Source organism: Amblyomma mixtum, chromosome 10, assembly GCF_055824585.1.
Source record: "Amblyomma mixtum isolate Tamu chromosome 10, ASM5582458v1, whole genome shotgun sequence".
Classification (NCBI taxonomy): domain Eukaryota; kingdom Metazoa; phylum Arthropoda; class Arachnida; order Ixodida; family Ixodidae; genus Amblyomma; species Amblyomma mixtum.
In genome coordinates, this window is record NC_143021.1 from 168,944,164 (window position 1) to 168,961,252 (window position 17,089).

Consider the following 17,089-nt stretch of genomic DNA (forward strand, 5'->3'; position numbering starts at 1 on the left):
GCACAGCGCATGCAGATAAGCTGATGTGCTATCAGTACACCGTCAAATACGTACCTGGGAAACTCTTAGCTATGGCCAGCAGTGGCACAGCCAGAAATTTTGTTCGGGGGGGGGGGGGGGGGCTTATGTTGCAGCGCGGCCTCTTCACAGAATTTGTGGAGGGATCAAACACAAGAATAATACCGTACGAACGCGTGTAAGGGCCACATCTGAACTTTCCACGACCCAGATGGGAATAGCCTAAATGCACGCGCCGTGGCCTCCGAGATCAGCTCCGGCTGCGAGCAAAAGAGCGCTTGATCGCGGAGACTACACACGCGCACAGGAGCTTCCAAGTGCCGTCCACGGATGGCGCCCGAGGCCGCAGTCATCATCATCATCATCGTAAACTATTTTCACCGTCGCGACCATCGTTGGCCGCGACCTCCCGCTCCCGCCATCCACATCGACCTCAGCAACGCCAGCTCCAGCCTTTTGTTTTAAGCATGAAATGCTTTTAGCTCCCGTTGTCGGCAGTGTGGTGACGTCACGCCGAGACCGAGAGCCATCATACGGGCACTGAATTCCACTCATCCGGGCACTGAAACGAGAGCATCCGGGTACCGTACAAGATTTAACAGACAATCTAAGCCCTCCTACAGGACCGGCATACAAGCGCCAGCGTGGTGTTCCTCCCTTCCTGTACAGTGCGGTTCGGGTGTCCACCGAGATGACAGAGAATTACTGCGCCATTTCCTTTCCTCAAAAAACGTTGTGTTCAAAGGGCAAGGCATCATGCAGCAGGATTGGTGGCCGGGAATGGTGGCCTTCGGGTGGTGGTGTTCCTCCTTCCTCCCTTTCTTTACAGTGTGGTTCGGGTGTCCACCGAGATGACAGAGAATTAGTGCGCCAGGTGGTGGCCTTAGGTGGTGGCTTCCTCCTTCCTTTACAGAGTGATTTGGGTGTCCATCAAGATGACAGAGAATTACTGCGCCATTTCCTTTCATCCCTCCCTTCCTTTACAGTGTGGTTCGGGTGTCCACCGAGATGACAGAGAATTACTGCGCCATTTCCTTTCCTCAAAAAACGTTGTGTTCAAAGGGCAAGGCATCATGCAGCAGGATTGGTGGCCGGGAATGGTGGCCTTCGGGTGGTGGTGTTCCTCCTTCCTCCCTTTCTTTACAGTGTGGTTCGGGTGTCCACCGAGATGACAGAGAATTAGTGCGCCAGGTGGTGGCCTTAGGTGGTGGCTTCCTCCTTCCTTTACAGTGTGGTTTGGGTGTCCACCGAGATGACAGAGAATTACTGCACCATTTCCTTTCATCCCTCCCTTCCTTTACAGTGTGGTTCGGGTGTCCATCGAGATGACAGAGAATTACTGCGCCATTTCCTTTCCTCCCTTCCCTCCTTTACAGCGTGGTTCGGGTGTTCACCGAGATGACAGAGAATTACTGCGCCAGGAGGTGGCTTCCTCCTCCCTAACTTCCTTCACAGTGTGGTTCGGGTGTCCACCGAGATGACACAGAATTACTGCACCAGGTGGTGGCCTTAAGTGGTGGCTTCCTCCTTCCTCCCTTCCTTTACAATGTGGTTCGGGTGTCCACCTAGATGAGAGAGAATTACTGTGCCAGGTGGTGGCCTTAGGTGGTGTCTTCCTCCTTCCCCCTTTCCTTTACAGTGTGGTTCGGGTGTCCACCAAGATGACAGAGAATTACTGTGCCAGGTGGTGGCCTTACATGGTTACTTCCTCATTCCTCCCTTCCCTTTACAGTGTGGCTCGGGTGTCCACCGAGATGACAGAGAATTACTGTGCCAGGTGGTGGCTTCCTCCTCCCTCCCTTCTTTCACAGTGTGGTTCGGGTGTCCACCAAGATGACAGAGAATTACTGCGCCAGGTGGTGGCCTTAGGTGGTGGCTTCCTCGTTCCTCCCTTCCCGTTACAGTGTGGTTAGGGTGTCCACCGAGATGACAGAGAATTACTGTGCCAGGTGGTGGCTTCCTCCTCCCTCCCTTCTTTCACAGTGTGGTTCGGGTGTCCACCAAGATGACAGAGAATTACTGCACCAGGTGGTGGCCTTAAGTGGTGGCTTCCTCCTTCCTCCCTTCCTTTACAGTGTGGTTCGGGTGTCCACCTAGATGAGAGAGAATTACTGTGCCAGGTGGTGGCCTTAGGTGGTGTCTTCCTCCTTCCCCCTTTCCTTTACAGTGTGGTTCGGGTGTCCACCAAGATGACAGAGAATTACTGTGCCAGGTGGTGGCCTTACATGGTTACTTCCTCATTCCTCCCTTCCCTTTACAGTGTGGCTCGGGTGTCCACCGAGATGACAGAGAATTACTGTGCCAGGTGGTGGCTTCCTCCTCCCTCCCTTCTTTCACAGTGTGGTTCGGGTGTCCACCAAGATGACAGAGAATTACTGCGCCAGGTGGTGGCCTTAGGTGGTGGCTTCCTCGTTCCTCCCTTCCCGTTACAGTGTGGTTAGGGTGTCCACCGAGATGACAGAGAATTACTGTGCCAGGTGGTGGCATTAGGTGGTGGCTTCCTCCTTCCTTTACAGTGTGGTTCGTGTGTCCACCAAGATGACAGAGAATTACTGCGCCAGGTGGTGGCTTCCTCGTTCCTCCCTACCCTTTAAAGTGTGGTTCGGGTGTCCACCGAGATGACAGAGAATAGACCCTTTAGAAAATTCAGCGCCATCTGGTGTGTGGTGCTCAAACCTCGGTACCTCCGCCATTACTTGGGCATACGCCTGCCGGTATGCGCTCGGGCCAGATTGAAAAGTACGGCGCCCGGCGAAGCCACAAGCTCAATTTTCTTGTTTCTGTGTCCTAGCCATGTTCCTTGGCATTGGCTCTCTGCACCAAGCTATAGTCGCGATGCCGGCATGCTGCTGTGTGCCTTTCTGCAGCCAGCGCGGCGAAGAGACGCGCACGGAAACAAGCTGTGTTTCCAGAGCACGGAGCGCACAGAGCAGCTACATGCTTCTTTCCTCTCGTCCGTGACCTGTTCGTTTTCACATTAAAATAAATGATATAAGTATTGAAAGAGCAGCGAAAAGTTCCTTTGACCGTGTAGCCGCTCCGCTGTATAGTGAGCACAAAAATAAAGGTGCCACCTTTGGCGCACTCGAGGACATGCATTCCGATGATGGCGACTGTTTCGGCGCGTCACAAAATCAAAATGTAGTTCAAACGCGCTTGTTTTTGATTTTCAAGCATCCACGTCCATTCATAGAGAGTTCCGTGTGCGCGAAAAAGAGCGCGACGATGTGGGGCGGCGAGGAGCGCCGTCGTTCTCTCCGTTGTGAGCATGCAGCAAACGACGGCGACATAGGCGGAGTGCAGCAGCAGCAGCTTTGTGTTTTCGTTCGGTCAGGGCCTATGCACTCTGGCTAAGGCAGGAGACACATGTCCAGCAACACGCTCCGGTCGCCGCTTCCGAACTGGCACACCACAGCAAGCAGGGACACGCAGCGGCAAACACTGCTGCGCCGCTCTGCCCAAGCTCCGCCCAAAACCGGTGGCACTTCGCCGCAGCGCAGCAGTGCCTGAGCGCTGCTTGGCTTGGTGTACAAATATTGCAAGAAAAAATGGCATCGCCTTGTTATCAGAAAGACTGCCAGCTATACTCGAGCGGCGACAAAGCATGCCAGCTGATGTTGCGAGCTTTCGGCAACGGCACCGCTCGCGGGCGCTCCAGGCAAAGAGCTCTGCGGCTGCCTGTCTGCCGTGGTCGTCGCTAGGCCTATAGGCTGCTTCGCATCGAAGCGGCAGGGGCCGGCGCTTCGGAAGTCGCCTGCGCTATGATTGAAGACCTATTCTTCACTCCGCTTTGCTGTCAACAGCATCATCTCACAATAAAATAATAGTATGGTCAATTTCTACGGCGCCTTCAGCAGCGGAGCTAGCGGGAGCCAGTCGAGCCGGACCCCGGCGTCAGGCCAGCGGCAGCTTCGAGGCGGTTCTCGCAACAAATTCGCTCGTACCACAGTTGTCACTTTTACCAGCAACTCGGTATTGACCAATGACCCAGAAAAATGATATATTTTCTCATTTCCCTATCCTAGGGTTTATTATTTACGTCGAGAACCCTCATTAGCTCGTTTTTATGACGCCGGCAGACGGGATCCAGGCTGGCCAGCCGGCAGGCTCGGCTTACTTCACGTTCGCACAAGAAAATACAAAACAGCCATGCTACCAGAAAGGATGCTTGCTAGATTCTAGCAACGACAGCATGCCTGTGCTAGAGTGGAGCTTTCGGCAACGACACCGCCTGCGGCAACGCCGGGCGACGAACTGCGCGCTGGTCCCCGACTGTCCTAGTCGTCGCTAGGCCTAGATGAACAACTACAACGCGACTGATTTCGCACCGACGGACGGCTAGCGCACCGGCACTGCTTATCGAGAGCCCGTATCCGGATCCACACGCATTTCGCCCTGCAGTGCGCCTGCTCGTAGTCAAGTCCGGTCCAAGTGTTGTTAGCCCTCCTTTATCGACAGTAGATTCGACCTGCAGGGTGAGACGGCAACACGCACTGTCGACGGATCGCAGTGATACCGGCTTGTAGCTTCGCTGAGAGGTCCGGCCGGACGATAGGAGTCCAAAAGCCTTTCCGAAAATCCGTCCGGGATGACAGTCAGGTCCCTCGACCACTGCAAATTTTCCGCCATCGCTTTCACAAACGCAACCAGACATGCCACAAGGTGGAAACTAGTGCAAAGGCTGTGCAGAGCGCTATAGCTGCACGTCTTCCAGCCAAAGGTGCCCAAAATATGGCGCACGGCGCCAACGAAAGTTGCTGATGATGATGCCTGCCAAGTTGCCAGACGGAATTTTCTAAAGGGACTATTACAGCGCCAGGTGGTGGCCTTAGTGGCTTCCTCCTTCCTCTACAGTGTGGTTCGGGTGTCCACCGAGATGACAGAGAAATTATTGCGCCAGGTGGTGGCTTCCTCCTCCCTCCCTTTACAGTGTGGTTTGGGTGTCCACCGAGATGACAGAGAATTGCTGCGCCAGGTGGTGGCTACCTCCTCCCTCTCTTCCTTTACAGTGTGGTTTGGGTGTCCACCGAAATGACAGAGAATTACTGTGCCAGGTGGTGGCCTTAGGTGGTGGCTTCCTCCTCCCTCCCTTCCTTTACAGTGTGGTTCGGGTGTCCACCGAGATGACAGAGAACTACTGCGCCAGGTGGTGGCTTCCTCCTTCCTCCCTTCCTTTACAGTGTGGTTCGGGTGTCCACCGAGATGACAGAGAATTACTGCGCCAGGTGGTGGCCTTAGGTGGTGGCTTCCTCCTCCCTCCCTTTACAGTGTGGTTTGGGTGTCCACCGAGATGACAGAGAATTACTGTGCCAGGTGGTGGCCTTAGGTGGTGGCTTCCTCCTCCCTCCCTTCCTTTACAGTGTGGTTTGGGTGTCCACCGAGATGACAGAGAATTACTGTGCCAGGTGGTGGCCTTAGGTGGTGGCTTCCTCCTCCCTCCCTTCCTTTACAGTGTGGTTCGGGTGTCCACCGAGATGACAGAGAATTACTGCGCCAGGTGGTGGCTTCCTCCTTCCTCCCTTCCTTTACAGTGTGGTTCGGGTGTCCACCGAGATGACAGAGAATTACTGCGCCAGGTGGTGGCTTCCTCCTCCCTCCCTTCCTTTACAGTGTGGTTCGGGTGTCCACCGAGATGACAGAGAATTACTGCGCCAGGTGGTGGCTTCCTCCCTCCCTTCCTTTACAGTGTGGTTCGGGTGTCCACCGAGATGACAGAGAATTACTGCGCCAGGTGGTGGCTTCCTCCTTCCTCCCTTCCTTTACAGTGTGGTTTGGGTGTCCACCGAGATGACAGAGAATTACTGTGCCAGGTGGTGGCCTTAGGTGGTGGCTTCCTCCTCCCTCCCTTCCTTTACAGTGTGGTTCGGGTGTCCACCGAGATGACAGAGAATTACTGCGCCAGGTGGTGGCTTCCTCCTTCCTCCCTTCCTTTACAGTGTGGTTCGGGTGTCCACCGAGATGACAGAGAACTACTGCGCCAGGTGGTGGCTTCCTCCTCCCTCCCTTCCTTTATTAAAACTTCCTGTTGGGCGAGTTGGTAGTTCATATTGAATTAGAAATATTATAGCGCAAACAAAGACACGGACAAAAAAGAGAGGAAACACACACACGAGCGCTAACTGTCAACTGAATTTATTCGGTGAAAGCCACACCTTTTTATAGGCCGAAGGATCGTGAGAAAAAAATGACAAAAAACAAAACAAGGGTTGACAGAGAATTACTGCGCCATTTCCTTTCCTCAAAAACCATTTCCTTTCCTCAAAAACTGTGTCCTTTCAGTGGTCCTTCGGGTGTTCCTCCTTCCTCTCTTCCTTTACAGTGTGGTTCGGGTGTCCACCGAGATGACAGAGAATTACTGCGCCATTTCCTTTCCTCGCTCCCTTCCTTTACAGTGTGGTTTGATGTCCACCGAGATGACAGAGAATTACTGCGCCATTTCCTTTCCTCAAAAAGCCTTGTGTTCAAAGGGCATGGTGGTGAATGGTGGTGTGTGGACTGCCTGGCAGCACTAAATACGCTGTCGCGTTCCACTCCTAAAGGCGAAGCTTAAGCGTCATTAATTAGAAGTAAATTAGTATTTAGACATTAATCAGTAATTAGTCACTAATTAGTAATTTGTCATTACTTTGTCATCAATTATGTGTGATGTAATCCAGTGATGACGTCACCAGTGTTACGCAGACAAAGTGGTGCGGAAACGCTTTCACCTCTACGCACTTTAGACAGTTTCGAACACGATGCATATACATTGTTGTCAGGCCTGTGTCTCGTCGTGTCCGCGTACGCTTCATGTTATGCCCGTAAACATTTCAAGGTTACTCTACTCTCGGTTACGGGAGAGGCAGAGATTTTTTGTGGCGTGTTAGCGTGCTCGCCATAGTTGTGGTGGTTGTAGCTTAGCATGCTGCCGCCGAGCTTTGCAGTTTTAGCATGATGGGCAAGCGCCTTAATAGCTACACGGCTGGGAGTTAGCTCTCGAACACGCAAGCGTGCGGCGGGCAGTAAATTCAATGCGGATGAGGAGTGCTTCCAATGATGGTGCAACCACAAGGATGCATTGAGAAACACAAGCTGCAAAACGCCCACTTTCCGAGGCAAGCCGGGCGAGTTTCCCGAAATGGAAGAAGAGCTGGTCTCTTATGTGATAGAAATGCGGAACAACGGCTACGCGTTGACAGGAGACATGCTGCGCGGCTTCTTGTGGGATGAGCGTGCACCAGAGCACAGCACCAGCTCAGAGCCGAAATACTCGGCGAGTGATGATTGGACGCAGAATAAATGCCGTTCATTCTCTGAGTGGTATGTTTTTACTGAAATAAAAATTTTTTTTCGCCAATCGCTTGTATGGACCGCACCCCGAAAATTGGCCCTCGAATTTGAAAAAGTGTGGCCCTTACACGCGTTTATACGGTAACTGGATTGCCATTGAGAATGCAATTGTGTATTAAATAATGCTACGCACTGTCTAGACAAGTAACATATGTATTTTTTTAGATAACAGAATGTATTCGTAAGTCTTAAAAATCGTGGCAGACATAACTGATATCACTGCTCCCATGTTTTTGTATATGTAATAAGTAAAGAAAATATCACACTAAGTCTAGAACTATATCAGTCCGAAACCAGCAAAGCAGCGCTTGCCACTGATATGAAAAACGTAAAGGCCATGAAATGAGCAAGTATACAGGACAAATATTTCAATGAATGTTTGTTGTTCAAGAACCTTTACATTTTTGTACACATGCAATGGCCAGGAAAAAATCTCAATGACGCGGTCCTTCATTCCAGTGTACTGCGCAGCAGCAGCTGTCACCGGTCATGTATTGCGCCTAATTGCACCGAAATTTTAGTCGCAACAGTGCACATGTATAAGTGAGCAGTTCTGCAAACAACACATTAGAAGTGCGAAGATAAATAAAATAAAGGACAAAAAGTGTCCCTCAAAACAAAGTCACTATATATATATACAGAAAACCTCGCAAGAAGATACTTAAGTACACGTATGTCTCCATTAAATCTACATATCTAAGTAAAAGTCACTTTATATAATGCGTCAAAAAAGGCAAATAAACATCTTGCGCAAGCACAGATAGTGAACTGTACACACAGAAAGACAGACGATCCAGGCAAGAACTAAACTGTGATAGCAGAAGTCGCGATATGTACTTGGGCCATGCTGCGGTCGGTGGGCGGGGGGCGTGGGCGGGGGGGGGGGATGAACACCCCCCCCCCCCGCTATGGCCCGGATGGCCAGCACTCTGTCTCATGAGTGCCCAGTGACACACCAGCCATGAATAGGCTGGAAATTTTTTAATTAAATTGAACTGAAACTTTATTCTGCAACAGCGGAATAAAATTTCCTTGAGGGGAAGTCCTCAAGGATTTCCCTCCACCAGTGACAAGTTGACCAGAACATCATCTGGTCAGTGACAAGTTGACCAGACGATGTTCGTTGACATCAGGTTCTTGGTTGAGAGTGCTCCTCAGTGTTAATCTACTGTGAGAGAGGCTGGCCATCCAAGAACAACGTACCGAACCACACAGGACCATACCGGAGGAAGAGATCCAGAACAGCAGAATGCACTTTCAGCCAAGCCCTGTGGTTACACCCAGTGTTCAGGTGATTGCCCTGCTCAACTACCTCTTTCACTGGTCTTGCACTGTCGTCCTTCCTCCTATTTTTTCATATGATTTTATTTTACTGCTCATCCCGTGCATCCACTGCTGCAGGGTGCACTGGAAACGAAATGAAATGCAGAGTGTATGCCAGTACGTCACCTCCCCTTCCCTCTGATAAACCTTTTCCACGGATGCAAACACCGGACAAAGAATGAATGGCACCAACCTTGCAGTAGCGTCCTCACTTTGTCTAGGCAGGATGGGCCGTTGACATCAGGTGCCCATGTTACCTCGCCCGTGCTCAGGCAGTCAACCAGTCTCTGCAGCAAGGATGCACGGCAAAGGCTCGGCTAGCTCCGCACCCACAACAACCACACTGTAATAAGGGAGTAATTACCGACGTCCACCCGAGCACAGCCACACGGTCACAAAGGAAAGCTATACAGCTTTCCCCGACACTTCACAGTTAAAGAAAAATTCGTCCTGGTCCGGGGTTCGAAACCGGGACCCCCGCTTCTCCGGAGCAGTTGCTCTACCAATTGAGCTAATCGGGACGGCAAGCTTATGGTAGGGCGATGGCGAATCGATCAATAACTCGAAGTGGGAACAGTAGTAGACGGTGCAGTCAGCCTTTGCTCTAGTGCTGCTACACTTCCTGAGACACCTGACGGAGACACTGCTGAATCATTCATGCCTCCAGAGGGACGCAGGTTGGTGCAGCTTCACCGAAGATGCTGGAGCATTGCATTGCCTGACATAGAAATGGAAGACATAATCTCAGCAACCTCAGAGTTGGCGAGGTGGCAGGACCTGTTAAGACTGCTAGAAAAACAACATTGATATGCTAGGAATCCATCTGCTGCATATTTTTAATCATTCGCTGGCAAATGGATTCTATCCGGACGAGCTGACGGTAGCAAAGGTTATATACCTACTAGAGCTGTGCACGGGCTCAGACCAGCCCGAAAGCCCGTACCCGGCCCGGCCCACGGGCAGGACTCGGGCCTTGCGGAAGTTTATTCACCCGGGCCAGGCTTGGGCCACGGTATATCTGTCTCGGCCGGGCTTCGCGATTGCTCCTGCATGGCTCCAGCCGCCCTACTGTTGCAAGGTTCGAAACTAATATCCACATGAGTGGTCTCACGAGCCCAAATGACACTGCACAAAGGAAGGTGAGGTGTGTCGCAAAAGTACCCTCCGCCACGCGTTGACGGGTGGGAGGGGTGGGGGTCATTATCACATGTACGGGATAACAGGATTCTCGCTCGTGTGGCAACAACGAAGTGTTGTGACCATTATCTTCTTGCTCGCCATGGTTACCTGCGTAGGCGCATAGTTTAGTTGCCGTCACGTGAATGCACGGAGGTCGCGCGACTCGATTTGTCACGGAGGACAGCGAAATCGGGCATCAAACATGTCGGTGACGACTCATTGGGGTCGCCCCCTCCGTGACGATTCGAGTGCCTCCGCGAGTCACCAGAGTGAATTAGCCTTTAGTCAAAAGTTTAGAGCTCTGCGGATTTCCGGGTAGTAAGGTTCCTGTAGTATTCATGCAAGTCATACTCATTGAAGGGGGCAGAACTAGGAATTTTACCTCCAGGCTTGGAACTCTAGGAATGCATCACGAGCCACACGGTGTTACTCAGAACCAAACCCCCTGGGCTCTAAACTTTGGACAAAAGCTGTACCTTCTGCGAAAGTGTGGATTTAGCCACGGTGCGCTGGGGCTTTGCAGGCACAGCAGGAAGTGCTTTGTGTTAGCACCATCAAGTAAGGAATGTACTCGGAGGGTAGAAAGTACAAATGCTAACAAAAAGCAAACAAAAGCTAGGTGGGGCTCGAAACGCATTTTCGTTTCTAGCAGGTACCAATGCTGGAGGCCACTAGTTGTGGGAGCCTTGCAGCATGAAGGGTAGTCTGAAGCGAAGGTGAGGCTGCGTACGGCGCACGCGGGGTCGCCCTTGCAACGCATACAATTTAGCCAAGCAGTGGTGGCAAGGGAAGATTTTCTAATGAACTGCGGTATTGCTTGAAGACTGGCAGCACTGGCTGTTGACGGGAGGTTGTCAAACGGAACGTCACTCCCAGCACAAGAGAGGTCCTTGTTTTTTGCAGCAGCGTCCGGGGAAAGGATTAACTTCTTTGACTTGCCGTTGTCGGTATCAAGCGAATGGAAAGATGGGACGTTTTGTCCAATTCTCAGGAAGACGTGGGACGTTTCGCGCTTTTCTCGGGAAGACGATTCGAAACGCACCTAACGCACCGCGGCAGGGATTGCATTCCCTCTTCTACTTCTGACAGAGGCTTGGTTGTAGTGTTTCCCCGTATTTGCTTGCCAGCGAAGCAAACACAGCCCCTTCCTTCCTGTGAACAGCAGAAGCAGGAGCATAGCCACAACGTCGCCGTTTGCAGGAAAAGATGACTGCAGCTTTAGCCCACTTCTGTGCTAAAGATATGCGTCCATTTGACGTAGTCAGTGGCAGTGGCTTTGCAAAAGTAGCACAAGAGTTAATCAGCATTGGTGCTCGCCAAGGCAATGTCGATGTCGGTGACGTCCTTCTGCATTGCACCACTGTCTCCAGAAAAGTAGCCGTCCTATCTACGCAAATTCGAGGCAACTTCATGCCAAATGTTGCCACAGCTATGATCGAGGGTCACTGTGCGATCACTACGGATATGTGGACAGACGATTTTCGCAAAGTGGCGTACACGACGGCTACGGCCCATTACATTGACAGCGAGTGGTGTCTGCACGCCCACATTCTTTTTACTTGTAATTTTTCTGAGGAACGCAAGACTGGGGACAACACTCGGAAAGAGTTGCAACGCTGTTTTTCTAAACTGGGGATTGACACGGATGCTCTGCAGAAAGCTACGTTCGTGACTGACCAGGGTGCGAACATCATGCGTGCTCTCCAGTCCTACAACAGAATGAACTGCTGCGTGCATCTTCTCAATACCGTTCTTCGAAACACATTCTCTGAAGATTTCATTCAAGCTGAAGCCCCATGTGTTAGTGAGACACTGGAAAATGTCAAATCAGTCGTGCAATTTCTGAAACAAAGTGGCCTAGCCAGCCAACTCAATCAAACCGTTCGCCAGCAAGTTCCGACAAGGTGGAATTCTAAACTATCTATGCTGAAATCTATATATGGCCAAATTACAGAAATTGAAGCTCTTCTTGAAGTGAGGTACTCTTCCATCATGGACAGCTCGGACAAGATGGTTCTCAAGGAACTAATCGCATTTCTGGAGCCGTTTTCAGAAGCAGCGAGAGCCCTGGAGGCGGAAAAAACACAAATGTTGCCTTTTGCCTTACTGCACTTTGCCAAACTTGAAAGAATTCTTCATGACCAAGTCCATCCATCAAATGCCACAGAAATGGCGAAAATTCAACAACGTGCCCAACGTTTCCTGAAGAAAACTGTTATCCTGACCATGGAGCACAAGATAGCAACGATGCTCTGCCCACAATTTCGGCACCTCAGGATGCTGTCCGCCGAGGAGCGCGATGAAGTGTACGGGCGCATACAAGAGCTCGTCGCGTCGACACCACAGGAGTTGCCGGAAACTATACAAGAACAACCTCCTGCGAAAAAGCCGTGCATGGATTTGTTCAGCGAGTGGAGCGATGAAATCAGCAATCGGAGTGCCGAAAGAGACGAGAAGAGCAAGTAGTACTTGGCCACAGAGTCGACCCCTTGCTCAGAGTTTGAGCTATCACAGTTTTGGAGAAGCAAGGCAGCGACGTACCCAAAGCTTTCTCTTCTTGCCAAGAAAGTGTTAGCCATTCCGGCTACCAGTTCAAGCAGCGAGAGAGATTTCAGCGCTGCCAGGTTCATTATGCAAAAGCGTCGCACCTGCCTCAAGCCGTCATCAATGGACGATTTGTTGTTTTTACATAATAACTTGGAGTGATGACTCTCTACACGCGCGCTGTGTTTACATATACACACTAATTTTCATCTACACCAAGAGAGCCGAGCATTTTAAAAACACTGAAATACACTGATTTTCCTTAAATTATCTCTTTCTGTTTCATCGTCACTTCAATTTCAGTTTTGCAGGTCGGGCTTAGGTTTTCTTCAGTGTCGGGCCGGGTCGGGCCTCCGTCAGTAGTGTAGGGCTTGGGCCAGGCGCGGGCTGAAATTTGGGGAAAAAAAAAAAACATTTTTACTGCGCGAAAGGGTTAGGACACAAAAGAGACACATTCACGACACTTAGAAGCGCAGACTGACAACTTTCTTTTGTGTCCTAACCCTTTCGCACAGTTAAATTTTTTTTTAGAAATGAAGCAACTAGCCCAGCAAATCCTTTTGAAATTTGCGGCCCGTGCACAGCTATAATACCTACTTTTAAAGGTGGTGAGCAATCCGACCTGCAAAGCCATAGACCGATATCGGTGTTAAATGCAATTACCGTATATTGCCACGTATAATTCGACGTTTTTTTTTTTTTAATGTCCTTCCAAAGCTGAGGGGGTCAACTTATAATCAGAGTCGACGTATATGTGGAGTCTTAGTCGGCCTATATGCGGGGTCAGAAGTAATTTCAACCGATTCACGGATAATATCATGTCCCGTGCGCTCGCAATTCCATAATAGTTGTCAGACACGGTGTGAAAGTGGATCTGCTTAAAAAAATTTGAATTTAATTGAGATATGCACCAAAGGTTTGTTTTAATACGATAGCAGCTTGTTATCACAAGCGACGACGAGTCAGAGATGGCTTCTCGTGAATGAATAAATGTCTCTCCATGACTCGGCCGTCTGAAAAACTCTTTGGGCGAGCTAGGAGTGCAGGGTGCGGCCGTGTTAACCTGAATTCTTTTTTTTTTTTTGCCCACAGGGGCCGCGAGTGGGGGGGCTCGACTTATAATTGGAGTCGACTTATAATCGGCAATATACGGTAATACAGTTTTTGAAAAGGTGCTTTGCAAGCGTACACAGAATTTTGTAAATAAATATAGTATTAGTTGCCATAATCGGCAAGGCTTCAGGCCTCAAAGGTTAAAGTCAACCACAGTTCTTGTTCTTGCACAGCTGATGAATTCTGCACTGCATAATAACAAGCTGGCCATAGTCGTATACTTAGACATATCAAAAGCTTTCCATACGGTTGATTACACAATACTGCAACAGAAAATGGAAACCTATGGTCTAAGACGGAAATTTATGATCTAATTAGAGGGTGCAAACAGTACGTTGTTGTAAACGATTAACTAGGTGTGCCACAGGGTTCATTTCATTTCATTGCCTTACAAGACCCACGAGAGGTGTTACATAACGGGTGGGTGCATATATTTTGGTCAGCAATTGCTGACACAGAGAAACATGACTGGTAACATTATGGGCAAGCACATGATGGCTGCGATGTCGTTGTGTGGGTCGTTCCAGTCTGCTGCAGTACGGGGCAAAAATGATGTGGCACAGGTGGTAGAAGTATGGTGCTTTGTGGTGTGTGTCCTTTCTGTCAGTCCTCATTTCGTTCTCCTGCGCTTGGAAATTTTGAGACGCATATCTCATCGCACTCGTCATCCTTTTCCCGACCTCGTGCGCCTACTACCACCTGTGCCACATCATTTTTGCCCCGTACTGCAGCAGACTGGAACGACCTACCACACGGCATCGCAGCCATCATGTGCTCATCCAACTTTGCCAATAATGTTACCAGTCATGTTTCTCTGTGTCAACACTTGCTGACCAAAATATATGCACCCACCCCTTATGTAACACCCCTCGTGGGTCTTGTAAGGTAATGAAATGAACCCTGTGGCACACCTAGATTAATGCTTTGCAGTAATGAGGTTAAATCGTTTACAACAACGTACTGTTTGCGCTCTTTGATTAGATCATAAATTTCCGTGTTAGACCATAGGTTTCCATTGTCTGCGGCAGTATTGTGTAACCAACCGTATGGAAAGCTTTTGATATGTCTAAGTATACGACTATGGCTAGTTTGTTATTATGTAGTGCAGTATTCATCAGCTGTGCAAGAACAAGAACTGCGGTTGACTTTAACCTTTGAGGCCTGAAGCCTTGCCGATTATGGCAACTAATACCATATTTATTTACAAAATTCTGTGTATGCTTGCAAAGCACCTTTTCAAAAACTGTATTACCGTATATCACCGATTATAAGTCGACTCCAATTATAAGTCGACCCCCCCCCCACTCGCGGCCCCTGTGGGCAAAAAAAAAAAAGAATTCAGGTTAACACTGCCGCACCCTGCACTCCTAGCTCGCCCAAAGAGTTTTTCAGACGGCCGAGTCATGGAGAGACATTTATTCATTCACGAGAAGCCATCTCTGACTCGTCGTCGCTTGTGATAACAAGCTGCTATCGTATTAAAACAAACCTTTGGTGCATATCTCAATTAAATTCAAGTTTTTTTAAGCAGATCCACTTTCACACCGTGTCTGACTATTATGGAATTGTGAGCACACGGGACATATTATCTGTGAATCGGTTGAAATTACTTTTGACCCCGCATATAGGCCGACTAAGACTCCACATATACGTCGACTCTGATTATAAGTTGACCCCCTCAGCTTTGGAAGGACATTAAAAAAAAAAAACGTCTAATTATACGTGGCAATATACGGTAATTGCATTTAACACCGATATCGGTCTATGGCTTTGCAGGTCGGATTGCTCACCACCTTTAAAAGTAGGTATATAACCTTTGCTACCGTCAGTTTGTCCGGATCGATTCCATTTGCCAGCGAATGATTAAAAATATGCAGCAGATGGATTCCTAGCATATCAATGTTGTTTTTCTAGCAGTCTTAACAGGTCCTGCCACCTCGCCAACTCTGAGGTTGCTGAGATTATGTCTTCCATTTCTATGTCAGGCAATGCAATGCTCCAGCATCTTCGGTGAAGCTGCACCAACCTGCGTCCCTCTGGAGGCATGAATGATTCAGCAGTGTCTCCGTCAGGTGTCTCAGGAAGTGTAGCAGCACTAGAGCAAAGGCTGACTGCACCGTCTACTACTGTTCCCACTTCGAGTTATTGATCGATTCGCCATCGCCCTACCATAAGCTTGCCGTCCCGATTAGCTCAATTGGTAGAGCAACTGCTCCGGAGAAGCGGGGGTCCCGGTTTCGAACCCCGGACCAGGACGAATTTTTCTTTAACTGTGAAGTGTCGGGGAAAGCTGTATAGCTTTCCTTTGTAACCGTGTGGCTGCGGTCGGGTGGATGTCAATGAGTAATTACTCCCTTATTACAAATCTACTCCACCTTGGGGGATTCCCCTAAAACACTTGACCACCGTCTACCACGTTCAAATTTTTTTTTTTTTTTTGCATTTCCATGTGCCTTTTTCATGGCATTACACCATTTCAATCAGTTTTCAACTGCAAGAGTTTTGTGTGAGTGATCCATTTAAGGGAGGACGAGGGTCTTAAAACTAACTTTTTTATTTATGGCTAGAATCTCATGAATAATATTGCACACAGAGGCATTTTTCTCTTCTCATTCCAAATATGTAATTATAACTGAGCTCGTTGTCTTAGATCTTACAAAGTCTAGGATGTAATAAAGTAATTTCTTACGCAGCTTTAATGAATTTTCTCATTACATTTTGTTGCTTTTATTTACATGATTTGATAGCCAGAGAGTTCCCATACTCGATGACATTCTTACTTTTTCTCTAAAGGCATGTCATCCTGATATGCTACGTCGAGAGTAAAAGGTGGCAGTATCTGACACTGCAACTCATTAAGCTAATTGTAAATTGCTATTTACATGTGGCCTAAAGAAAAAAAGTAAGAATGTCATCGGGTATGGGAATCTGCTGGCTATCAATTCATGTAATTAAAAGCAACAAAATGCAATGAGAAAGTTCACTAAAGCTGCGTAAGAAATTACCTAATTACACTTTAATATTTAAGATAACTTTTGATCTAAGACCACCAGCTCAATTACGACTACGAAATCAAAGAGAAAAAGGCATCTGTGTGGGAAATTTCATGAGATTCTAGGCAGAAATAAAAAGGTCAGTTTTAAGACCCTTGCCCCCCTTAACGCTTCCGCATTTAAATGTCATACTCAGCAGCGCAAAAAACGAGGACCAAAGCGAACGAGGAGACACAGCACAAGCGCAGACTATCAATTGAATTTTTTATTCACGAAAGGGAAGCTTTTAAAGGCGTCAGAAAATACAAAAGCGAAACACAACAACCATTTCTATGCGTGCAAAGGAAACCTATGACACGCCATTCCTGCGTGATATAAGAACACAACAACAACGGGAAAACAATTGCATCAGGCCAAGCCCCCGTGCTGTCTACTCGCACTGAAGAAACTGCGCAGAACAGGAACCTCCTTTTCCTGCACGCTGGCCGACGGTGATGCGGCACACGCGTCTCCTTCTTTCTTAATCAAGTAAGCTTCTATCAGCTCCCAGCAAACCTTATCGCTGTGCCTTATTGGGAGGGGCAATTGTG

At 49.0% G+C, this 17,089-nt stretch overlaps 1 protein-coding gene across 4 annotated transcripts in view; it reads right to left on the bottom strand.

The window, feature by feature from the left end:
- Zwilch (zwilch kinetochore protein) overlaps positions 1-17,089 on the bottom strand; it is a 69,804-nt gene that overhangs the window by 42,981 nt on the left and 9,734 nt on the right. For all 4 annotated transcript variants that reach the window (XM_089565091.1, XM_089565089.1, XM_089565090.1 and 1 more), the window contains one exon: positions 8,864-8,957. In XM_089565091.1, the coding sequence (XP_089421217.1) occupies positions 8,864-8,957 (94 nt within the window). The remainder of the gene's footprint in view (positions 1-8,863; positions 8,958-17,089) is intronic.